The sequence below is a fragment of the Protobothrops mucrosquamatus genome, unplaced genomic scaffold (genome assembly GCF_001527695.2).
Source record: "Protobothrops mucrosquamatus isolate PMUCROS unplaced genomic scaffold, P.Mucros_1.0 scaffold803, whole genome shotgun sequence".
NCBI lineage: Eukaryota > Metazoa > Chordata > Lepidosauria > Squamata > Viperidae > Protobothrops > Protobothrops mucrosquamatus.
The window spans coordinates 701,963-728,132 of NW_015387069.1; the positions used below are offsets into that span (position 1 = coordinate 701,963).

Sequence of the window (26,170 nt, forward strand, 5' to 3'; positions counted from 1 at the left end):
GAATGTAGTTTAGAGTACCTGTGTGACTTTTTAACTTATGCATGATGACTGTTTCTAATGCTGAATATTGAAGAATGTATTATTCTCTTAGAGAAAATAGCATGAATAGATGCAATAACTGATGTGCACTTGAGAGTGGCAGAATTCTGAGGAAAGAATAGAAGAGTTAATGAGAAAATCTGAGGGTATACTGTTGCTTTATGATGAACGGGATGTACAAACCAGATCTTTGCTCTTCAACATGTCATTGAGAAAAGTATAGATGTGAAAGTTTATTGTATCTTTGATTTAGAGGAAGCATATTATAAAGTGAATAGGTTCGATTATCCTCTTGTATCAAATAGGTTTGGTTACAAGTTGGTGGCTGAATGCATTATAAGTAGTACTTTATGGAAGTAAATAAGTTATGGGTTTTTGTTTGAATACTTTTTGGGATCGCAAAGCACTAGGATAATAAAGAGTTAACTTATCTATGGCAGCAAAATCTTCTAGCTAAATCATTTTTTAGAATTATTTCAGCTACAAATTAAAATGCATTTCATATTGGCTTAGTACCTTAAAATCTACATTAAAAAATAATGCACTTATCTGTAAGGAACCAAAGGCTGTTCTTCTCCAAACATGCAGTATGCATATACTGGCTTTAGCATTAGTTTGTGTGTAGAAATATCAGATCAAAATATTGCTACACAGCTGGGGGAAGAAGCATTTCTGATTTTCTAAAATGAACTGTTTTCATCATAAGCACATTTTCCAAACTACTTTGCAAGCTTGAAGGTACATTGTTTATACTGGATAAAAAGATCAATCGGCTTAGATCAATAGAGTACAATAAGTAATTTGTTTAAAAGCTACTATAATGCTCTCAGGAGCATTTTCAAGCATATAGGTCAGTTATTCCCAATGGTACTTTATATATTGAACAATATTTTGATCTTTTCAGAGCATGCACATGTAAAGAATGTGCTAGATTTAAAAAACAGCCAAGACAAGTAGTAAAAAACATGTTTTATTTATACGGAAAAGCTTCAAGTCAATTTTGTTAACATGTCAGAGATTATATTGCCCATATAGGATAAAAAGTCAGCTGTGAATAGAATAAAATTAGTTACATTTCTTTCTACAGAGCAGTGCAATTAGTTCACATTGCAATAGAAGTATGCAACAAAATCAAAACCATGTGTTTCCCCATAATCAGCATACTGAAGATTAGAGTGCAAAGTTTGTTTTTAGGAGTCTATCAGTTTATAGAATATTCCTTTGGGAAGGAATACTTCACTCATTTAGTAGCAGTTGTATTTTTCAATACTGTGCAGAAAGTCTAAAATGAGTTGAAATATATGGTAAATAAAATATAGTCTATACAGTAAAAAAATACAAATTATACAATGAGCTAACAAAGAATGACATTCAAACAGACTTACAAGACTGACATCTCAAATACACAGAATATTTATTATGTACCACCTAGTTTTCAGCAAAAAATAGTTTGGTTGCTCTACAACTGCACTATGAATCTTGTAGGCTGAAGATGCAGATGTCCAAGTATCTTTAAAAAAACATAATAAATGTCTTTTGCAAAGCATACAGAAAGGATAAATACTCTCGTCACAGTCTTCAGGTTAATTTTTGTAGTTAATTTCCTTGTTCCAGAAACACACTTACATGGGTAAAAATCAAAAAGGGCTTCATGGTACACTGAAAACAGTAAACTGTGCTCCATTTACTTCTAATTTTGAAAAACCCTAAAATTTACAGTACTCTGGTATATAAGAAAATGTCTTCAAAGTTTACATTGCATATTTCTGTGTCCATTCTCTTGCATGTCTGTTATATCTGTCCAAGAAAAAAATGTGAAAATATACAAGCTTATGATTCACAGTTGTGTTATCACATTGCAAATACAATCAACTACAAGATACAAGTGCTTAGAAAAGCCTTCTTTAACTTGGCACCCTTCAGATGTATTGCAACATCCAGAATTTCCATGAAAACAATGATGCTGAGAGATTCTGGGAGCTGCAATTCCAACACACGTTGAAGGCACACAACTGAGAGATATGTCTATTTTTTTTCCAGTAGAAGACTATAACTATTTTAAGCCAGCTTTCTCAGTTGTGTGCCTTCAACGTGTGTTGGAATTGCAGCTCCCAAACAGATATGTCTATTTTTTTTCCAGTAGAAGACTATAACTATTTTAAGCCAGCTTTGTTTGGTACTGTAGAAATTTAAAGAGTACAAGATTGGTTTGTAGCAGTCTATCTGGTCATAGTGGAATAAAAAAGCAAGTATTTTGGAGGAGCCATTTTAACTGGATAGATTTGTAACTGCTGGAATACAAAATGTGTTGTTGATGATTTCCAACCCAGATCCATAATGATTTCTCAAGGGGTTGGAAACCCAGAGGTAAATTGCTGGCTCAGTGAGAAAACATAGCAATATATTTGTACAGCAACTTTTTCTGATAAAGGTGGAGTTTTACAGGCACACATCAGCAAGCATGTGGTACACTTCAAGAAATAAATGAGGCTCACTCCTGTAATAACTGAAGGATGACAATGCTATGAAGTACCGTCATTATGTTGTGCTTTCATGTCTTTTCTCCTCTTCTTATCTTAGGACAGTTAAGGAGATATTTAAAAGTAAACCAGCTAGTTTAGTATGTGAAACATTTTCCAAACTTTGTAAATTGAAGTGTACATACAATTTGCTTACTTACTTTTCTTAGATTAAAAACACATGTAAAATACCCATTGTCTCACCACTCCAAAGCATAATAGACAATAGTTTTAAGACAGAGTATCTATTTTAAATTTATATCAGTTTAAATCTTCGTTCAAAGGTTTTCTTGTTAAACATAAAGACTTTCTCAAGTTGAAGTCAGCTCATGCTGTTTAAATGAACAGAGCTAGGGTTATGAAAAATGTTCCATGCCTGAATTGAAAAGTGCAAAAGGTATTATTGTTGATGCCTGCTAGATGAGAAAGCCAACACATCAATAAGTGCTTCGTGGATTACAGAAAAATGTTTACGTCGAACGTGCTTAGGAGAATGGGAATCTCAGAACATGCTATTGTCCTCATGAGAAACCCATGTACAGGTTAGAAAGCCATGGTTCAAACCAACATGAGAAACATGATATAAGGCTGTATCTTTTCCTCTTCAACTTACATACTTAACATATATTAAGGGAAACTGGACTTGAAAACCATGTGTGCAGTTTTTTTAAAAAAGGTAATGTGATTGGAAAAATAAAGTCTAGTAAAATAACTGAATCATTTCATCAATATCTTTGGGTGCAAAGAGAAAAAAACAGGAAAGAACAAACTAGTGGCTTACAATTTTTGAAATAATATTTATACGTACTTTTCCTTGTCTGACTTGTAGATTTGTGCAATATCTGGTACTAAAGGGTCATCTGGATTAGGGTCACAAAGTAGAGAGCATATGGACAAAAGCACTAGAGGGAAAGTAAAAATAATCAATTATAGTTTTCATGATGTAAGATAATAATTAGGCCTCAAAGTAGCTACTTATTTTCATCTCTTATAATTCAATAGTTCCTGTTTTCCAACATTTGAGGAAATTAGCTCCTCAGATTTACTAACTCCTGCACATTATTATTTGGGTATTCTAACATAATTGTAACTTTGCCCAATTCCAGAGGTGCTTCCTACTCTGAAAGAAATTTGAGGTCTTTATTTTAGTAGTTTAAGGGAAAGCACAATACAATTTCAATACATCCCCGATCTTTACTTTTTAAAGAACTATTGCCAAAATAAGCATGCAATATTCTCCTTTTTATCTCACTCCCCAAAACAAGGCAGCATGAGAATTAAATTCCCATATGTAAATGTGCATAAGTAGATACTGCATTAGGCCATAACATGCTTTAGGGAAACATTTTACTTCTTTTTAATTTAAAAAATGAGTTTATCATGAAACTAAATTTGACAATCCTTTCATTTTTAAAAACAAAACACTAATACAGGAGTTAGTATCTTAAAAAAAGCAATTAATTTAAAAGAGGCTGTTTCTGTATTTCCTTTTTTTGGCTAGAGTGCCACCCTTTCCCAAATATTTTAAAAAGTGCTTAAGCATAGCAGTTTGAGAAGTATAAATGACATTATACTTCTAGTAAGAAATTCCAGTTCCCCTCTCTCCTGAGCTGATTTTTTTAAAGCACATATCTGCCCATTAAGTATTTTTACTACTTACTTTAAGAATGTAAGTTACTTTAATACTTAAAATACTTTAAATCTTTATTTAAAGATTTAAAATAAGTGAGATATCTAAAATGGGTCCAAGGTACTGAAGTTGGGAAAAAAGGTCTACATAGTATATGAGTGGCAACTTGAGATTGGGTTCCATAGGCAAAGGATATTTAAATTGAAGGCAGCCTTGTCTAAATTGTTTCCATGCACTCATTACAAACACAGGGCTCTTATCTGAGAGGCACATCTTCTAAAGCTGTGGTGCAGATTTTAAAAATTGTGGAATTGCTCCATTCAACTAAATTGTATTTCTTTGTAGGTAAAGAATATGGGTAACTTTTTATTCAAAACAATGTGACAGTAACAGAGGAATAAAACAAAATTGTGCAGAATCCTATTATTTTTCATTCTTAAGACTGGAGAACTAAGTCTATGAAACTAGTGCTACATTATTTAATAAAACCTTGAACCACTGCCACCAAAATAACTCCACTGTACCTTATAGAAATTCAGTATTTTGGTTCCTAAGTATGGAATTGACATCATCACTAGAGAATAGTTTAAAAGATGAGTAAAATTAAGATTAAAGAGTAAAATGTTGCTTTTCAGATGGTAAGATATTGTTTAATATGTAGTTCTCAGTTATCCAGAGATACTTATATTTGTAACAAAACAGGGTTTTCCCCAGCTATGTAAACTGTCATAGCTTACGGCAGGGGTCTTCAAACTTGGCCCTTTTATGACTTGTGGACTTCAACTCCCAGAATTCCTCAGCCAGGCACGCTGGCTGAGGAATTCTGGGAGTTGGAAGTCCACAAGTCATAAAAGGGCCAGGTTTGAAGACCCCTGGCTTATGACTTTGTCTCTCAGTTAGATCTTCCTAATGTTTATTCCAACTAATTCCTCAGAACCTAGCACAAATGCCATGGAGCAGTATTCCCCTATCTCCAGTTTCTCCTATTGCTTCTGGCATCAAAGATGATTTGGATATTTCAGAAACTATTTCTTAGTCCCTTTTTATTTGTTTGTGTTTTTTTTTTTTTGCTTAATATGCCTGATACTGAATTTTGCTATAAAAAAAAATCAGGAGTCTGGTAGCATTTTTCCCATCAACAAATTTTATTAAAGGGCACAAATGTTTGTGAGCTGTGTGCAGATTAAAAAGTGCCAATCAAAAAATAAACTATTAAATTCATTTTTTAAATTACTATACATTAACTCTTTCTACAATGAGTTTTGCTGTCTAAATGAAGTTTCACAACTACTATATAATGGCCTTCTGTTCTCCAGACGTTTTTCTAGATGAGTTCTCTCAGCCTATGCATGTTCCCATCCTCTGAAGGCTCTATTCTGACCACTACAGTCACCACTTTGATCATAGTTTAAAATCTCAACCCAAGACAATAGTAATGGTCTTATTACTTAATCCACAGTAACAAATTCAGGCTTGGTTATTTAATTATCTCGCTTAGGGATCCATGCAGAATATAAATCTTATATAATATGTACACAAAGAGTATGTCACTGGTATGCTTCACAAATAGAATTACCTTTAGATACAGTCAGTGCTGGTGACCACTGTGACCTCAGGATATCAAGACAAATACTTCCATTGCTATTTATGTTTGGATGGTATATTTTTGTAGTGAATGCAATCTGCAATGGAAGCATGTAAAATAAAATTCAATTGCTTGTACCACATATACTAGATAACTTCTATTTTATTGTTTCATCTGACATTTTTCAAAGAAAAATACCCTTTATGAATGAGCAGTAAAGAGTAATTCCATGCAAAATCAACAAATAAGACTATTTGTTGGATGGATTTTTAGCAAGTTTGTCAGACATTATATATGCTAAGTAATAACTAATAGCTCAACCTCTCTTTGGAAGGACAGAGCTATCTTCATGCCCAAATCTGATGAAGATCATGTTTTCATAAAACACATATTCATTTTTCCAGACCCTAAGATATCATTAGTGGTGAAATTTATTAATTTAGAACATTTATATAGCCACCCACCTTATTACCAATTCTGGCAGCTCCCAATTATCTCTTAGGAGGTATTGGATCTGGCAAAATGAATGAATATAAGTGTAATGAATTTATTCAAATACACATTTTTACAATGTCTTAAAATTATTATGTTCTCAGCAGAATTCAGTATGTGTATCAATTTGATTTTGAGACAATTTTTAACATTTTTGGATGTCCATATTTTTGTTGCATACTTATTACACTGAAATTCATGGCTGGGCAATAGAAATAGATTCTTCATGCCTGTTTATTGCTGAAAGACTTATTTAGCACTAGGAATATAAATTTATGGCGCTAGTTACTCAATGGACTAAAGACAGTGTTAACTGTAATTTATGAATGAGTTGCTTTTAGATGTAGAATATGTATAGCTGATTATAATGGAATAAGGTAATATTTTATTCATACATTTGTGTAAAATTGTGACATATAGACATCCATAACACAATTGATTCAATTAAAATCAATAGTCATCTTTTGCCTAAAACAAACAATTGAAGCAAAGCACCCCTCTGACACTTCATACTATCCTAATATGTCTATGCAAAAATGTCAAGAAAATCAGTTTCTGTGATGTAGGCATTATATGTTATTTTTTTCTGCTACTTTTGGTAGAGAATGAATTTGATACTTTTACTTCATTCATTAATACAACAGTTATAACCAACTTATTTGAGTAAAATACACTACCACATAAAATGATTGGAGCTTTAAGCCATCATTTGGATCTTTATATAGCTTTTTACTAAAGGCATGTTACAAGAGTAATTTCCAAGTCCTCCATGGCCTTCCCCACCCGGAGATACCTCATGTGCACTTAACGAACCGCGCATTCGCCCATGCATTCAATTAGCGAATGTGTGGGCAAAAGCAGGGAGTGAATTTTTGAGTTACAAATGGAATGGGTAGGCTCCATTACATTCGTAACTCGAAGACTACCTGTATTCCTATTCTAGTTTGCACATTCAGATCCAAAACCAAGATCTAACTTAATCTTAGGTAACAGATTGACCATTAGTTTTTCTCTAAAATGCATACTGGCAAACAAATGTTGAGGGTGGAGAAGCTGATCAAAAGCTAGTAGGATCTGTTTCCTATTCTCTAGGACCTCAGATTTCCATCAACTTGAGTCTGTTGTGAAGACATACATTTAAAATGGATTTTTAAAAAAACACTGGAACGGCTGAAGCCACCATGTCCAATTTAAAATATTGTGAAATAATTTGTCTTTTGTATTCTTCTGTGTTTCTCTCAAAATGCTCTATCTTCTGATCTATTTATTCTATTCTCTTATTTTAATAAAATATCTATGCCCAGCAAAATTTCCCATCAATTAAAATGAACAAATGGCATTTCAAAATTACTGTTTACCTTTGGTGGTTTGAATGGATAGTCTGTTGGAAAATGAACTGTAAGAAAAAAGACTCCTCCTTGATAAGCACTGTCGGGCTGGAAAACAAACAAAATGAAAAAGATAAAGTTTTGTATCTTTTGCATGAAATTCATACTTAGAGTGCAGATTGTAGGTTGCAATCATTTTTTAGCCAATTTTCATCCAAACCTGCAGAAAATCTTGATTATCTTTTTCTTAAAATAATACTTGATTATGACCACTATTTTAATCTTTATACGTTTTAGAGAGAAATAATTCAGACAGCACTCTTAGCTTCATACTGACAGCTAAGCTCTAATTTATCTCAGTAAGAAGGCTGGCGAATAGTGATTTTCTTACAGCTTTAAAGTATATGTTCAGGAAAGTGACTGGTAATTTCTTGCTGGTGGGAAAAATTGCTCTCCCTAATGTGGGGTTAGGTAGGGATAAAAGGAAATTCTGACATTGGCTAGATCAGTGGTGGCGAACCTATGGCACGGGTGCCAGAGGCGGCACTCAGAGCCCTCTTTGTGGGCACGCGCGCCGTCGCCCCAGTCCTAGGCCTTCAGCTGGGTTTTATAAAACCTTTTCGCTTTAGGCCTTCGTCGCCGTGTACAAAAAAAAAAGGTTCAATCAATCAGTCAATTTCAACTTCTTGCGGGAAAAAAAAGATCTTGCAAAGTTGGAATTGATTGATTGAATTTTTTAGTCCCACCCAGTTTGCTGTTACCACCGCAGCCACGCCAACCCAATGGGCCACACCCACCCAATGGGCCACACCCACCCGGCACCCGAGGATGCATAAGTGGGTTTTGGGTTGCAGTTTGGGCACTCGGTCTCTAAAAGGTTCGCCATCACTGGGCTAGATCCACAAATGTAGCCATCTCAGTGCCTGATCTATGGGGTAGGTGGTTTCTGCCTCTTCTGCTTTATTAGAAATTCTGTGGTTGAGCCACAGATTATCTTTTTCTCTTTCCTCTTTGTGCTTACTTGTTCTTGCTTTCTGTTTCTCTCATTTTAAAAACAGGCTGATAGGAGGTTGTTGATAGGACTAGCAGCCAGACTCCCTGCTTCTCCTCCCACCCCTCCCTGTCCTGGTACTATAAGTCATCCACTCTGCTGTTCCTATTCCTACTGCAGAAAAGCAATCAAAAGATGCAGAACCAAAAGCAAAACAACACAGGAGGGATTGCATCATTCCAGATTAATGTAATAGCAGCCATAATAGCTAAATGCAGTATAGGCAAAATGAATATATACAGTACAACATTAGCAGTAAAACAGTATACCAGTAGACAGAATATTTCCTATTATCAATACAACCAAAATGTAAATTTATACTGAATACTGATAAAGTTCTTCTGACTTCACAAAGATCTTGCTAAAAGCAGTATTGTAAGGGCTTTTAACCTTCAAATAGTCAAATGCCAGACATAATTCAAGGAGGAATCTCTTTCAAAAGGTAGAATCTAGAAAAATCCCTAAGATGTGACACAGTAATTTAACATCAGGAAACAACAATCAACCTTGATTGCATGATGGAGCCCGAGTGTGTAACATAAATTATAATAAAGTTATTCAGATAGCAGGATGTAGGATATATGGTCTGTCAGTTAACACGATCTATTTAACCTGGTCACATTCCCAGATTCAGCCAGTATAAAGACTGGCAAAAGAATAATTAAGAATGAATTAAGAATGAATTGAGAGTTCTACAGCCATAGAAAATATATCATTATGGATCTGAACCAGAAGGTGGAGAGCAGAACCATTAAGGTCTGACAACACAGTAAAACAATGAATGTCCCAAAGATGCTTTTTCACCAGACAACTGGGCTTTCTTGTTTTTCTTTGAAGATGTTTTGCTTCTCATCCAAGAAGCTTCTTCAGCTCTGAATGGATGGTGAAGGAACACAGGAGAACAAACCCATCTGGACAAGATTCAGCAATCCATCTGCATTTAAAAGACAGCAAAGTCCATATTTTGGGCAGAGAGGACCACTGGTTTGAAAGAGGGGTCAAAGGGGCCATCTATGTCAAAATTGAACAGCCCTCTCTTAACAGAGGGGGAGGGATATGACATCATCTATCTCCAGTCTATAACAGTACTTTCAACAGTTCCAAGAAGGCTCCCCTCCCATTTGCACTACTCAGGTGACCCTGCAATGTCTCTATAAAAGAATGCAAATGACCAGCTGTCTGCAAGTAGTATAAATCCTTCCATTCTCCACCATCCAGTCAGAGCTGAAGAAACTTCTTGGATGAGAAGTGACCCATCTTCAAAGAAACACAAGAAAGTCCAATTGCCTTGTGAAAAAGCATCTTTGGGACAACTATGACCTGGATGACTGAGAATTTCCATAGACAAAACAATGAATGAATGCTCTAAATCAGGGGTGTCAAACTGCCGGCCCACAAGCTGGATGCGTCATGGCGAAACCATGCCCACCCCATTGCTGGCAATGGAAAAAAAGTTGTGATATGTCGTGACATGTCACCTGATGTTGCGAGTTTGACACCCCTGCTCTAAATATTTAAAGAGCATTTCTAATCAATAAGAATTGCTCATAATCATGAACAGTCATGCATGTAGAAATCAAAATTACAAATAAAAATAAATATATGGTTGAACTAATCTTGTTCTGCTTAGACCCAGGAACAAAGTAGCACGATTCATTATAAATAAAATAGTGGTTGAAAACAATTATGCAATATCATAAGCCTCTAAAATAATAAATTAATGTACACAGCATCCCCTTTTGAATTAGCCTGGCCTAAGAGAATATGATTGGCCCTATGTTATGAAATATCTTCTCCAAGGCTGAAGACATACTTAAATCTGGCTCTCCCCACTTCTAATTCAATACATTATTATACCTTGCTGGTCCTCATTTCCTTCTTCTCTGGAATAAATTCTCTCTGTTCTGTCACCTCTAACCACAAGTAAGGCTGATGAGTATTTCTGTTTAATCAATGTGTGATATTGTAGACTGAAGAGAGTTCATCTCTTTTGTTTACTTTTGTATCTTCTACTCCCATTTCATTTTCACACCTAAGATCTAGATCACCTGTTTAGCTTTCCATGTTTCCTCTTTCTATTTTGGGTTAAGGGGAATTAGAACTAGCTACTTATTTATGGTACCATGTACAATACTAACACATTTATTACACTGTGGGCACAATTATTAGACAAGTGGTATTTTGGAGGATTAATTTTCTTGTTGAACAATTACAGTGCTCTCGGTCAATCCAAAATGTTAATAAACCTCAAACCTGAATATTTAAGAAAGTAAAAGTGAGGTTTTTGCTTTCTTAGGAGAATATGTTTGCACAATTATTGGGCAACTATTAGTGTGCAGAATTATGCAACTAAATGAAAAATTGCCCATCTTGTTTAATTGTATCTGTTAAAGTGAGAATAATAATAAACTCAAAATGTAGAAATAAACATTTCTGACATTTTAAAATAAATCATTGACCAATATAGCCACCCTTCTTTTCAATAACAGTCATAAGCCTTCCAATTCATGGAGTCTGTCAGTTTCTTGATCTGTTGACGATCAATGTTTTGTGCAGCAGCAACCAGAGCTTCCCAGACACTGTTCAGAGAGGTGTACTGTTTTCCTTCACTGTAAATCTCCCGTTTAAGAAGGGCCCAAAAGTTCTCAACAGGGTTTAGGTCAGGTGAGGAAGGGGGCCATTAGTCTTTCATCTTTGAGGCCTTTACGGGCTAGCCACGCAGTGGAGTACTTCAATGCATGCGATGGAGCATTGTCCTGCATAAAAATCATGGTTTTCTTGAAAGATGCAGTCCAATTACCTCATCTTTATTAATATCAGCCTATACCAGTACCCCATCTCCACCTCGCTGGAGTCTGAGTTGAAGTGAAGCTCTGTGCCAGTTACTGATCCAGCCATGGGCCCCATCCATCTGGTCCGTCAAGAGTCACTCTCATCTCATCAGTCCATAAAACCTTTGAAAAATCTGTCTTCAGATATTTCTTGGCCCAATCTTGCTGTTTCAACATGTGTCTTGTTCAGTGGTAGTCGGGTTTCCGCCTTCCTTACCTTGGCCATGTCTCTGAGAACTGAACACCTTGAACTTCTGGGCACGCCAGGTAGGTTGCAGTTCTGGAATATGACAGCACTGGAGGACAACGGGTTCCTGATAGCTTCACGTTCGATTTTTCTCAATTCTTATGACAGTTAATGTGTGTCTTTTTTTCTTAACAAGTTTCTTGCGACCCTGTTGACTATTTGCAACAAAACATTTGATGGTTCTGTTATTACGCCCCAATATCTTAGCAATTTCAAGAGTGCTGCATCCCTCTGAAAGATTTTTTTTTTACAATTTTTGACTTTTCAGAGTCAGTTAAATCTTTTTTTTGGCACATTTTGCCTGAGGAAAAGAACCTGCCTAATAATTATGCACACCTTGATATAGGGTGTTGATCTCCCTAGGCCACACCTTCCCTCATTACACATATCCACTAAGCATTCAAGTTTATACAGCTTGGAGGTGGAAAATAATGCATGAAAATACTATGATCAAAATACTCACTTGCACACTGTGTATTATATAAGTGTTCATGGATCAGAGTCCACTTCATCAAATGTATGTAATAAGTCCTGACAAACACATTCTGTCATTTAATCACCAAATATTGATTTGATTTGGATTTCTTTTCTGTTCATTTACTTTCCATTTTGTTAAGTAGTAAAAATAAACTATTAACACTTCTATTTCTGAAAGCATTCTTAATTTACAGCATTTTACACAACTGCCTAAAACTTTTGTACAGTCAACATATAATTTTGTAATCAGAAACCTATTTAATCAGTGAGAAATGGTTTTCCTTCTATTTAGTTCTTAAAGGTATTTAAGAAGGATTTTATACAAGGTGACTTCTCAAACCTCAGAATATATTACAAGGCACATAGCAACTTCCTACAATATAATGTTAATTTGCATTTTCTTATTTGCCGAGATGGGTCTCAGTAATATATACCAAGCTGCTCCACTCAGCCAAGATCATATCCCAGATGAGATGAGTTTTATTAGAAGCCAACCTAACATTCTGTATGTCCAGGAATGCCTAAGGTTTGATAACCAGTAAGTGATTGGATGGTGAAGGAAGGGGCTGGAGTGCAGGATATATATAACAACTCATTCGTACACTCTATTACTATTACTATTTAGAGCCAACCAAAATTTATTCACTGACTTTATTCACACATCACTCTGTGCTAAACCTAAACAATATACATTTGAATTTAGGTTGAGATACATATGCAGAAATCAATTACATTAAAACGTAGTTTATGATTAATGAAGTAAACAAAAAATGAACTCAGTTATAAAAATTACATACTTACAGGTCCCATAATAGTTGCTTGCCAATGAAACACTGAAAAACACAAAATATTATTTACCTTATTAAATATTTAACTATGCTATATATTATAAATAAATAAAATATTTTGCCATCAACTATAAAGATCTTACAGTCATCTCCAACAGGTCCAGCCGAACAATGTGCAGGTGGGTCACGCTGCAGATCACTTAGCTCCTGTAAGAAACATAAAACATTTGGAAGGTTATAAGCAAACTCAAAATTAATTATTCAAATTTGGATCCAATTTATTGATTTGATCAAAATTTATAACTAAAAAAAATCAAAATGAATTTTAATCAATGTAAAATTCAATAAATGTACAATGGAACTAAGATAATTAGTATTGAGCACTACTGTGAGATAACTGATCTCCATACATTTAATGTATTTTATACATTTTCATTAATACAATCAATGACTCCCACATTATTTCAATTCTAAAGTTGTTAGCCTATGCGGAAAGACATAAATGCAGACTTCCAAACATCCTGATTAAATAAGAGTTAAGGCAAAAGTTGAGCGTGATTTAATCTGAGTAAAACTCTGCAATGAATTAAGTCAAAACCCTGCATGGGCCAAGGAAAGAGCCAGTGATAATTTATACTAGCATGTTTTGAAGTTATTATTTTATTGGCTACTGCACAATTTCATTAACAATGCCAACTAAATTAGAAGTTTGTAAGAGGTAAAGATAACATTCTCAGGTGTACAAAATATATAGGAAAAGCAAGTAAGTCTACAAACTTTAATTCTAACCCAAGTATACAAATATTAATGTATGTTGTACTTCATTTATGTTTTTTAAGTTTATATTGCAATAGAAATGAACTTATATATACTAATAAAGTATATTAAAAGTATTAACATAATAAAGCCCTAATATATAAGAATGTCGTAACTGCATCAGCTCTCCAACTGCCTGAAAATTCAACCTTCCAGGGATGCCAAATGATTGGGCCAAAGGGGTTCTTTTGTGAAAGAATTTTGTAAGCAATTTACTATGACTAAAAAGACTCAATTTTTCATGCCCATTTGCTTCATTTTCAAATGCAAAGCTCAGCTTGTATGTATTTTAAATAAACTCATTTATTCATCCCAAAATTACAGTTGTCAGAAAAGCTACAGCTCCAAATGAGCTGATATTGGTGAAGGATGCAAAAATCAATGAATTATTAACAAGAGCTTCCCAAGTTATATTCATGACAAAAGGTAAAAGAATCAGCTGCTGAGTGAAAATGGCAAAATGCTAACAGGTAACACAGAAAAAGCAGAACCTATTCTTATAGACTTCTATTTGGCAAGTGTAAAGAGCAGGATGAAGGGGCAGGATGAAATGCAGTCATGGAATACCTGCTCACTTGAAGTGAGATGAAATCTCCAGAATCAGATGAACCAGATTTTATAGTATGAAGGAATTTGCTTATTATCAGGTGTGCCATTATGTCTTTGACAACTCTTGGAGAAACGATGAAATTCCAGACAACTGGAGAACAAATGTTATATTTATCTTCAAGAAGGGAGAAAAGGGAATTTGGGAAGATTCCAGACCATATTGTAAAAAAGATGATCCAAACACCCTTAAAAATAAAACTACGATTACCAGTGGTTATCATGGATTGAGTAGATTTGGGGAATGCTATAGACAGAATAGATCTTAATGTAATTGAAGTATTTGACAAAGAACCCAAACTATCCTGTTTAGCAAGATTACCAGTTAAAAGAAGACAATGAATACTGTACATCGCTGGTCCAAGAAATGTATCTGAAGCCTGCTCAATAGTTCTTCTACCTGAATGTGATATCAAGTGGAGTGATGAAATGAAATCAGTCCTGAATCTGGTACTCTTCAGTATTTTTTTTCATGACTTTGATGTGAAGGAAATGCTTCTCAAATTTTCAGGCATAAAATTGGGTAGGTTTATACTGTAGAAAACAGAAATAAAATTCAATATTATCTTGGTAAGTAAGAAAAATAGATTTCTCTAAGTAGTCTACCATTTCTCAAGTATTATGTGCAATTCTCAGCATTAAATAGCAATGATTTAGAGAAACTGGAACAGATACTGGGGGAGGGGAGGACACAGAGTGATCTAGAACAGAGCCCCTCAACCTTTCTGGGTTGGTGGCCGGGAGGGAAAGAAAGGAGCAGGGAAATGTACGCGCGCTCGCATGTGCAAAATGTGTACCGTATGGCAGTGCGCTAGCGCCCGCATGCGCAAGTGGCGCGCACACATTCATGGCAGTGTTGGTGGCGATGCTGGCGCCTGCACACCTGTGCAAACAGGGTGCTAGTGCCTGCGCACATGCGCAAATGGGGCACTAGTACCCGCATGATGCTGGCGGTGGCGCTAGCGCCCGTGCAATAGCAAACAGGGCTGCTAGCACCCGCACAGCAGCGCTAGCACAAGTGGGAAGGATGCATGCACACATGTGTGCACTTGCCAGCCATTCCCGCGGCCTGATGGCCAAGAGGCCACGGACTGGTTGGGGACCCCTGATCTAGAAACTAAGTCCCATGACTAAATATCTGGGGATATTTAGCCTGAAAAGACAAACTTGAAAGAATATATGACTAAACTCTATATAAATACCTAAAATACCCAGAAAGATGTCACAGAAGATGGCTAGGACTTGATCTGACCTCAGGGTGCTCCCAGGGAATAGGAATCAAAATTAATAGATTTAAATTACATTAAGGCCGACCTCAACTGAATATTAGAAAATAATGTGCTTAATGTGCTTCTTCTTGAGCCACTCATTTGTTGCCTTGACCGCGTGTTTTGGGTTATTGTCATGCTGGAATACCCATCCACGACCCATTTTCAATGCCCTGGCTGAGGGAAAGAGGTTCTCACCCAAGACTTGATGGTACATGGCCCCACCCATCGTCCTTTTTGATACGGTGAAGTTGTCCTCTCCCCTTAGCAGAAAAACACCCCCAAAGCATAAGGTTTCCACCTCCATGTTTGACAGTGGGGATGGTGTTCTTGGGATCATAGGCAGCATTCCTCCTCCTCCAAACACGGCGAGTTGAGTTGATGCCAAAGAGCTCGATTTTGGTCTCATCTGACCACATTTTTGCCCAATTCTCCTCTGAATCATTCAGATGTTCATTGGCAAACTTCAGACAGGCCTGTACATGTGCTTTCTTGAGCAGGGGGACCTTGCAGGCACTGCAGGATTTCAGTCCTTCACAGCATAGTGTGTTATCAATTGTTTACTAGGTGACTATGGTCCCCGCTGCCTTGAGATCATTGACAAGATCCTCCTGTATAGTTCTGGGTTGATTTCTCACCATTCTCATAATCATTGAAACTCCACAAGGTGAGATCTTGCATGGAGCCACAGACTGAGGGAGATTGAGAGTTATTTTATGTTTCTTCCATTTGCAAATAATCACACCAACTGTTGTCGCCTTCTCACCAAGCTGCTTGGCGATAGTCTTGTAGCCCATTCCAACCTTGTGTAGGTCTACAATCTTGTCCCTGACATCCTTGGACAGCTCTTTGGTCTTGGGCATGATGGAGAGTTTGGAATCTGATTGATTGCTTCTGTGGACAGGTGTCTTTTATACAGGTAACACGCTGAGATTAGGAGCACTCCCTTTAAGAGAGTGCTCCTAATCTCGGTTCGTTACCTGTATAAAAGACACCTGGGAACAAGAAATCTTGCTGATTGATCAAATACTTATTTCATTCATTAAAATGCAAATCAATTTATAACTTTTTTGAACTGTGTTTTTCTGGATTTTTTTGTTGTTATTCTGTCTCTCACTGTTAAAATAAACATACCATTACAATTATAGATTGATCATTTCTTTGTCAGTGGGCAAACATACAAAATCAGCAGGGGATCAAATAATTCTTTTCCTCCCTGTATAGTAGTATTAAATCCAGCTCTAGGACAATTGTGAGTTTGAGCTATATATTTCAGTTCTAGCCCTTAATTCAACTTCAGATATAGTATACAGTATACATAATGTATCTCTTTTTATAAAATAAAATTTAAATCCAATATAAAACAAAAGAAGCAATGTCTTGGGTGATATACTGTAAAATGCTATAATCTCTCTTTTTAGGCACTAAAGGAAATTTTTATTTTTTAGTACAAACTTTATCAATCTACTTGGCTGTTTTAATACTGTTTATATGTATTGTCAATTTAAGTGAAAATGTTCTAATCTATTTCTTATCTTATTCAACTCGATACTTCCCTCAATACAGTGTAACAGTTCAGTAGGACAGAATTTTTTTTAATTCTTTACACAAATTGTTAAGAACTGTATTTTTAGTAGTTAATTAATTCTTGCCTAAAAGACAACACTAAGTTGGAAAAAAATAATAATAGTGTACTGCTACAAGTAGAAACTTGGTAAGAACCATTCCAACCACCAGAATTAGTGAAGATTATTTTAAACTGGAACATTAAAATTACATGTCCTTAAGTAGAAACCTATGTGAAGCAAAAAGGTAGAGAGGTCAGAAGTCAAAATTATATTCAGAATAGTAATACATTAAAGGCAAACATTAATGCTTTCAAATGCTATTTACAGTGGAGAATCTCACTGGAATTGATGGATTTCACATCTTCATCCACCCATCTGTTCTGGAAGCTCACCCAAATTGGGTGGGTGGGAGTGACTTTGCAGTGGGAAAGCTGATTGTTATTATTTCAAGGGAATAAGCTAACTGAATTCCATAGTCAGAACAATATTAATTTTTGACTGGATCATAAATACTTTACTAAATTCCTAGCTTCATTATCAAGAGGCTATTCATATTTAACCAATTAATCAATAAAGAAGAAAAAAATATTTTCTAGATATTTCCATGATGGCTTACATTATATATCCTATGCATAGTTATTCGTGAAACCATTTTGTGAAATGAAAATAACCTTGAGTTAAAGGTGACTAGGATTATAATTTTAAAAGTTTGAATATCTTTGTTTTATATAAAATAAATGCCTAAAATACTTAAATATGACTATTATAAATCATTTTGCAGTGGACTAACTAAACTAATTTAATTATTTATAACTTAGATGTAAAAAACAGCTGAAAATTAGAAATTATATAATATGCAAAAAAGATAATATTATTGAGGCAGAACTAGAATTATAATCATAGTAAGGACTAATAGCAGTTGTTAAACACAATAAATATTAAATACAATATAGTCATGAATATCTATCTTATTATTATTTTACATAGCCATCCTACTACCCATTTTTGAAAAAGAAAGCATCAATTCCAGAAGGAAAAAAAAATCTTTGGAATTTTTTTCTCTGGTCTTCTTAGAATTTCCAATGTGTTTCTTGGGGAAACTGAGGTGTCCAAAATGTTTTCCACTTCTTTTTCTCCCTGGGGCATCACATCTTTACAGGGTGGCTATTTACAAACTTGATGGTAGTTGGATTACCACATTGTGTTAAGGTAAAACATAGTTTGGATTAGCACAATGTGTAAACCTAGCTATTATGGTTTATGAGTCATGGTTTATGGCTTATTATTATGAACCAGGCATTATGATTATTTAACAAGCCACAATTTAAATTAACCACAGTCAGTGAATCTGATTTTTTTAAAGGACCTTCCATTTCCTCACATTAAAATTGTTATAACCAATTAGTATTCACCAACATTCATTTATTAGTCTTTAAATTACATTAAAATGAATATTCATTCTGATAACTGAATACGAAGCCAAATGTTTGTTGTTCCTCACATAATTCCCCTGACCTTCTAGAAAAACTATTAAGCTTATTTGAAATTAATTTTATTCTGAAAAACTAGCAGCGTATCACTCCTGAAAGGTCATTTCAGCGTGTACTTGTCCAAAGAAACCAATGGCAAAATCTTTCCCAGCACAGTGCCTTTTTAAATCCAAGGGCTCAGGTTTCAGGGAGAAGAGAAAATAACTTATTTATGCAAAGCGCTGATACTACCAGTCCAAAGGAGAATCCACAAGTGTCCAATTTCCAAGTCTCATGAAAGTTGAATATAGCAAAGGCCTATAACAAAGCTATTGAACTGCAGGTAGTGGAAAACCTGTTGATCTCTTTACAATTTTCAATTTCAGATTAAATAAAAGATCTGTAAAATGCTGACTAGCCTAAAATCTTCCTAGAGATCTACTTCATTGAAACACAGCGGATACTCTTAATTATGCAAGAGATTGTATGTGTTATCTTAATTATGCAAGAGATTGTATGTGTTAATGGTTCCTGTCTACGTAAGAAATTAAACTGCTGATGCTAAAATCATTGAGACTACTTGACTGCTTTTAGGTTTGCCTTGTTATTTTGCTTCTGAAATAAATATTACTTTTAATTTCATTATTGTTCTTAAGAATTATTGGTTTTTATGGTGATTTTAAAACTTTTCTTTTCCTTTTGAAAATTTGTTTTGGAATTTTTCTCTGAGAAAGATTGCTATAGAAATAAAATAAATGACTTGCTTGTTTTCCTATCATGACCAAACAGAAATAATAGCAGTTAGTTCTTGATTAAAATGGTAACTGGAAGCAAAATTTCCATTGCTTAGTGATGCAGTTGCTCCCAGCAGCTCTCACTGCCATTATTTACTAAATCCTACTGGTCATTAGGCAAGCATCCACCTCAATCCAAGCTTTCCCAACTTGGTCCGTCTCAGCCCCAAATTGTGGTAAGGAATGGGACTGCCTCTTTTTGAATTCCTACCATCCACCCCAATCTCCTTGTGGCCATTCTATACTCTTAGCAGTGGTAGGCACCCAGCAGCATCAGGATTGAAGCAGAAGCCCTCTGACCTCTAGTTCTACCGGCATCAAGGAGTGCCAGCTCAAGCTCCATGGCCAACCATCATCAGCATCACAATACAAAGCCTCACCAATCTGAGCAATGCTGGCTGTGCTACACCCAGCTGCCACCTTCCTCCCACTGCTGAGAGGTGTGCCTGTCCTGGCCCTATGTCAGGCAACTGCTATCTGCACCATGACTTGGGAGGCTGGTGAAAAGGGCAGAGATTGGGGTGGGGGGAGATAGCAAGAAGTGGTTGATGTAAGTGTTGACCACAGCCATAACATCAGGGATTCCTCAACTTCATTCTTCATTCAATGACTGTTCAAAGTTATAATGAAACTACATGACAGATATAACTGGTCTTTGGAGTGCATCCCAACAACTGGTGGTCACATTATTGTGATCTGAATGCTTAGTAACCCATTCACACTTACATTCATTTGCTAAGCACCCCATGATCACATGATTGCTATTTGTAACCTTCCATGTCAGCATCCCTAGAAAGTGAAAGGGAAGCTGGCAGGGAAGATTGTAATTTGCTGGGGATACGTATCATGCGCTCTCGCCAACCCCTCTGCATTCACACGGGTCACTTGTGCACACTCCCCAATCTATGCTGCATCCTCAAGCCTCCTCCCCAAAGTTGTATGGTGCCTCTCGCACACATCCTCATATTGCCTTCCTAACCTGCATAACACCACTTGCAGACCCCCACACACCCTCCCCAATCTACCCAGCGCCTCCTACCTATCCCCTTATTCTCTCCAACCCATGCTGCCCTTCTCAAACACTCCCATGCACTCTTCTCAACTTTCCCCAATCCACGCACCACTCACTTACACACCCTGATCAATGCTGCACCTCTCTCATACACACATGCACCCTTCCCAATCCATACCATGCCTCTCAAGCACCCCTGTGCACTCTCTTAATCTGCCCTGATCCACATTGTGCCTCTCCTACTATCTGAAATCCTAATTATTTAAATGAAAAACTAAGATTCAACACAGATTCAGAACATACACATGTTCAAACCCAAAACCTAGATATGGAAAAACAAGCTCTTTGAACAGTGCCAGAAAAGAAACTGGAAGTCAATGTAGATCTTTCAATATTTGAGGGGGAATCTCTTTGGGAAGCTGCAGGTTACAGGTCAGGTCCAAGGATTGAACAGCTATAGTGCTGGCAGACTCACAAATAAATTGTTTCTACTTCTATTAAAGAAATAGTTTATTCTACAACCTAAAGTCATTTTCCTCATTTACCTATATTTATTTTGCTTTCTCTTATTGCCTATCACCAGAGTTCCCGTTCACTTTGTCATCTATCAATCTAGCTCTTGTCTCTCAAGCTGGTATCATAAAGATGATTTCAGAAAACTGAAATACATATAGCTATTGGAGATTGGGAGGTTTTTTAAGATATAAGAAAAAAACCTGAATGGATAACTAAAAACGGTATTATACTGTTTAGCGAGGAACTCCAATAGATCCACACCAATTTCAAATGTGCTAGTCATGATAGTCATGATATATACAAAGATAACCTGGCCAAACTGCGGTTAAAATTTCTGATCATCAAGATGACTGACATTTGACCAGCCCTTGACTTCTATCCAAAAAACAGGAAAAAAAAATAGCTTCAGATATGGGTTAAATATCATTTATTGGAAGGGTAATTGGGAAACTGTCTCAGAATTTAATCTCTCTCAGAAACTTCACAAAGTTCTAACCATCTTAATGGAGATTCTTTCATATCAATGAGTGGAAGAAATATTACTACACTTGCAACAACAATAATATACATTTAATTAACATAGCATATAAGGATATTTGTATTTACCAATCATTTAGCTGAAGAAAGTAAATTGCAAGAGTCAAGTGAGATAGTTCAATTCATTCAATAAAGCTGAAATTCCTTACAAATATTTTTATCTGCCTTAAAGACACAACTGTTATTCAATTCTTAAATGTTCCCTGCTTAGTTAACAAAATACTTTTGTATCTATTCTAAGGATAACAAAAACAGAACATTTCTAGTTATCCACTCTATATTTTTAAAATCACTTAATCATCAGATTTAAGAACATAATAAAAAATAGAAGTTTAAACCAATGATCTCATGAAGCTGATTTAAAGTCTGTTTCTGTAAGTTTTTGGATCAATCAGATATTAAGTCAAATCTTTCATCAATATCTATATAGAAAATCTATATATACGTTTAGAAACACAAAGTTAATGCTGAAAGCAGAAAAAAAGGATTGAGTTTTCAAACATCAAATTATTAAGTGCATTTTATGTGTGGAAATAAGTTATTTACCCTGACAAAATGTTTTCTTTCTATAGAACTCCAAATACATCTGGGTTATGGGAAACATTTCCAGAGTGGGCCTTTGACAGTTACTTGCTAACCATTTGGTGGAGTACTTGAAAAATACAGGCAAGTGAGAAAAAAAAACCTTTTTGACATCCACATTTTCAAACAAATATGCCACCAACTAGATGGCCTCAACATATTTATAAATAATATTTTATAATATTAAAATATCCTAGTACCCCAAGAGAAAACTAATAATCTGACTAGGATCTAATTTTATTAAAAAGCAAGTTTATCTCCTATTATTCATTCACAAGTTGCAATATTGCTTATCCTTAATCAGAATATATGACATATATAAACATGTGTAATTCTTAATAAATTTATAATAGAGCTTGTTTAAAGGCACTTAAGATTTCAACCTTGACATAACATTTAACATATTCTAAGCACTCTATTTTTAAAAGTAATTTGATTTAAACATTGCCTTTCTAATTAACTGACTTCTCAAGGAGCTACACAGATCTAGTAAAGTGGAGAATTGTAAGAACGCTTTTATGATTAGCCCAGCATACTATTTCCTATGGTAGTCAACTTGTCTCAAAGCTCTCCCTGTGAATTCCAGAAAGAAAAGATGACAGGGTGATTTTATGAACAGTGTTCTGAGATCCAAATCTTCACCCAAAAATATCTCCCAACAATTAAAGCAATGCCCGTGGTTGGAACAGAGTACACTAGAGTAATTATAATGGTTTTCTGCAATATTTCCTTGCCTATTTTTGCAAATAAAATCTCATTAAATGACACCCATTGCTAACGTCATCAGTAAAAACTTCATTTTCTTTTTTGGTAAGACATTAGTTGCTCTTCCTCATTTTCTCTAATTTAACAACATAAATAACAAATGACAAAATCTGAATCCTCTCACATTTTAAAATTAACACTAATTAAGCAAAGTCTAAGGAGCCAGTTAAAACCAGAAATTTTCCAAGAACTGATACAAGCAAAGACTACTTTAGAAATAAGGCATTCAGAAGCAAATTATTCAGACTAATTCTTCAGTAAGACAGACTGTTGATCCTCACCTTTAAGTGGAATACACATAATTACATCCTTTTATTCCAAACACAATTACACTTACCCTGCTAGGCAGAGAAAACGGCCAAGTAGAAAAAAACCTACCAACTGCTTGCCCATATGTACTTCCAAGAACATCACAAAAGGCTGCAAAAATAATAGCAGAGCAGGAGGCACTCTTATAACACACTTCAACCCAGCTAGGTCTGATATGTATATTTACTAAGATGCAGTAAAAGCTTGTACAGAAATAACTCTTTTTTCTTCTCTTGCCCAGGCAATGTTAAAAGTGTTAGGAAAAATCTACAAATAAAAAAAAAATCTGACAGCAATAGATTAATTTTATATGGTGAACAGTTGCAGCTTTTCAAACCACCCAATAAGGGAAAACATTTCCTACAGCAATTGAACATTAAAAACAACCCTGGTATTAACATTCAATTTCTATGCAAAACATCCTTGAACAATATTGCTTGGGAAAAACCATTCTGGGTCTGGGTGGTTCAACTTTGGCCAGAGGAAAAATACCCCAGCAGAGACTCTTATCGAAGAATGGCTAAACATCTCTAACTTGGCTAGTTTTGTATGGACAAGCTTTCTTCTTCTTCTCTGTTGTGGAAAATTGCACACCCGTGCATCATTTCCTCCCCTTATTTTGACAATTCCACTAAGTCGGGAGGAAATATAAGGGTGCCTATCGAAAAGGAGAACGAAGCATTTTTTTCCGTGGGGGGGGCGGGGGAGAAGAATGCCTATCATTTGCCAAATTATCCATAGAGAGCTTCTGCGAGAACCTGCTTCCCAAAGAGGGGAAAAAAAGAAGGGGGTGAGTCATTATTTTCGATCCCCTTCGCCCTCAAGTCCTTTCGGGTAGGCCTGGGTCCCGGTGTCCTCGCACTCAGAGACGCCTCTTTCCCGAAACGCAAAGCGGTTTCCCCTCCGTCTTCTCTGGCTTAACTGCCTCTCTCTTTCTGTCTCTGTCCTTTCCCACCCCCTCGCCACAGGCCCGGGAAGCTCAAGTTCACCCGGTTCCCAACCGACGAGGGGGCTGCCTGGCCCGGCCCATTCGGGCGCGCTCACCTTCTGTATCCGCTTCAGCGCCATGGGCAGCGGGAAATGCGGGCGGACCGGTGTGGGGAAGCTGCGAGGAGGAGGAGGAGGAGGAGAGCGTCGGCTGCTCCAGGAAGGGGGAGGGCGGGCGCTCGCGGGGCGTGTTAAGGCCGAAGCCGAGGTGCCGCTCCGCTCCTAATCGACGGATCTTTTGTTTCCGCTCCTACTCATAGACCGCACGCGCCACCCACCAACCTCCTGCTGCCCGAGATGCATTCTGGGACGTGTAGTTCCAGCAGGACGGGCGATGCAGCATGCTCTGGAGTTGCATTCGGGGTCGTCGGATAGTCCTCCGCTCGGAAGCGCTGGTTGTTGCCAGGGGTCGAGTGGATTCCAATTATGAACTCGCTGCAGTAATCTGGGAGTAATCTGGGGAGACGTTAAACAGTTTATTTAAAAAAAAAATATTTTTTTTTGCAAAATAACAATACAAATATATATATAAAAAATAAAGAGAACAGTGAAAAATAGGAAAGAAATGGAAGGAAAACAGAAAAAATAAAGAAAAAAAAGACATTTTTAACATTTTAACATTTTTCTATTTAGGGAATCAAGGGTTTTTTATTTCTGCAAATTTCAGCATTCTTTCCAGTCAAATGATATTTCTTCTCTTGGAATTGGGCGTTACTTTTTTGGTCACAATTAGGTGATTCTCTCAACTACCCTTCAGACTTTTCAGTTTATTTCTGCTACTGTGCGTGGGTCACCTGAACCAAGATAGAAGGGGGAGGTTGAGCTTTTTTTTAGTTTCCAAACTAAAGTGCAATATTAAAATCAGTTGGGGCTAAAACTTCTGCATTCATTTATGTCACATAGGTGAGTAAGCAGCTTCTAGCCACAGAGCCACAGTTATTGTTCTGGAAAACCTCTCTGATCATGATTGACAGGATTATATTCCACCATTTTAAACTGAAAAACATAAAAACTATGTATAGACCTTTGTTCAACCCTAAGAAGAACTGGATTTGGTCTTGGAAAAAGGAAAAAAATGGGGCATTATATTGTGGGAAGTCAGAGCCCCAGAGAAGGAAATATTAAAAGGGCAGAAAAATATATTTTTCCTCAAAAGGATTTTTAAAAGCAGAAGCCAAGTCTGCCCTCAAATCTCTCTATCCCAAACAGGAGCCAGCTCTATGCAAATGTAAACCATCAGAAAGGCCCCAGCTAAGAGATCCAAGAAGACAAAGAGACCTAAAATCTGCATGCCCCACCTGACAGGACATGATAGGATTAACTCACAAAGGCCAGAGAGGCACACCTAAACTCAGGTCAGAATACATGACACAGGAAATAGCCTCAAAGTTCATGCCACAGGAACAGGAAACTTCCAAACAAAAGGCTAGAGAGGGTATAAAAACCTACTGCCCATGTGCTCAGGTCTTTCTTTCCACTGGTCTTTCCTGCAAGAACCATCTTTCTGCCTCTTCAATAAACTGTAACCTTCTTCCCAAAGCAGTTGCCATGTTGCTTATTTATTCCCAGCTTGGATGAACCAGGATGAAGACTTTTCTTTCTACAATATGTACTTAGTTGTATTCTCCAGTCTTATGTGGGAAGTCAGCCCCACAGAAGGAAATATTAAAAAGGGCAGAAAAATATATTTCCTCAAAAGGATTTTAAAAAGCAGAAACCAACCCTGCCCCCAAGTCATTTTAAACATACCACGTGGTTGCATAGAGAGAGAGAAAGAAAGAGAGAGAGAGAGAGAGTCACTATTTCTATTTTCCCTTTAAGTACCTTTATTTAGCCAAATTGGTTTCCCAGCAAAGCCCTAGCAAAGCCCATTCTTCACAAATTTGTCTTGCTCACCCCACACCTCGAGCAAATCTCCAATAAGTGTCCTAATTTCAACCCTCGAACTACAGCT

General features: G+C 36.3%; 1 protein-coding gene across 3 annotated transcripts; it reads right to left on the reverse strand.

Annotated features, from left to right (window-relative positions):
• Positions 1-991: 991 nt before the first annotated feature.
• Positions 992-24,348, reverse strand: UBE2D1 (ubiquitin conjugating enzyme E2 D1). 3 transcript variants are annotated; one of them, XM_015818839.2, is made up of 8 exons: positions 24,274-24,348; positions 14,810-14,943; positions 13,131-13,194; positions 13,001-13,032; positions 7,624-7,701; positions 5,765-5,870; positions 3,367-3,460; positions 992-1,836 (listed from the first exon to the last, which is right to left on the reverse strand). In XM_015818839.2, the coding sequence occupies exons 4-8, from the start codon at positions 13,007-13,009 to the stop codon at positions 1,791-1,793; spliced, it is 333 nt and encodes a 110-aa protein (XP_015674325.1). In that variant the 5' UTR covers positions 13,010-13,032; positions 13,131-13,194; positions 14,810-14,943; positions 24,274-24,348; the 3' UTR covers positions 992-1,790. The 3 variants fall into 3 exon arrangements, with proteins under 3 accessions (XP_015674325.1, XP_015674326.1, XP_015674324.1); XM_015818840.2 differs by having other exon boundaries at positions 14,732-14,943; XM_015818838.2 differs by lacking the exon at positions 14,810-14,943.
• Between the last annotated feature and the right edge of the window lie 1,822 nt (positions 24,349-26,170).

Coding starts and splice junctions, on each gene's coding strand:
- UBE2D1 (XM_015818838.2), bottom strand. CDS start 24,297: ATGGCGCTGAAGCGGATACAGAAG. Junction 13,033..13,130: donor TGGACCTGTTGGAGATGACT/GTAAGATCTTTA, acceptor TGTGTTTTTCAG/TGTTTCATTGGCAAGCAACT. Junction 5,871..7,623: donor ATCCATTCAAACCACCAAAG/GTAAACAGTAAT, acceptor CTTCCATTGCAG/ATTGCATTCACTACAAAAAT.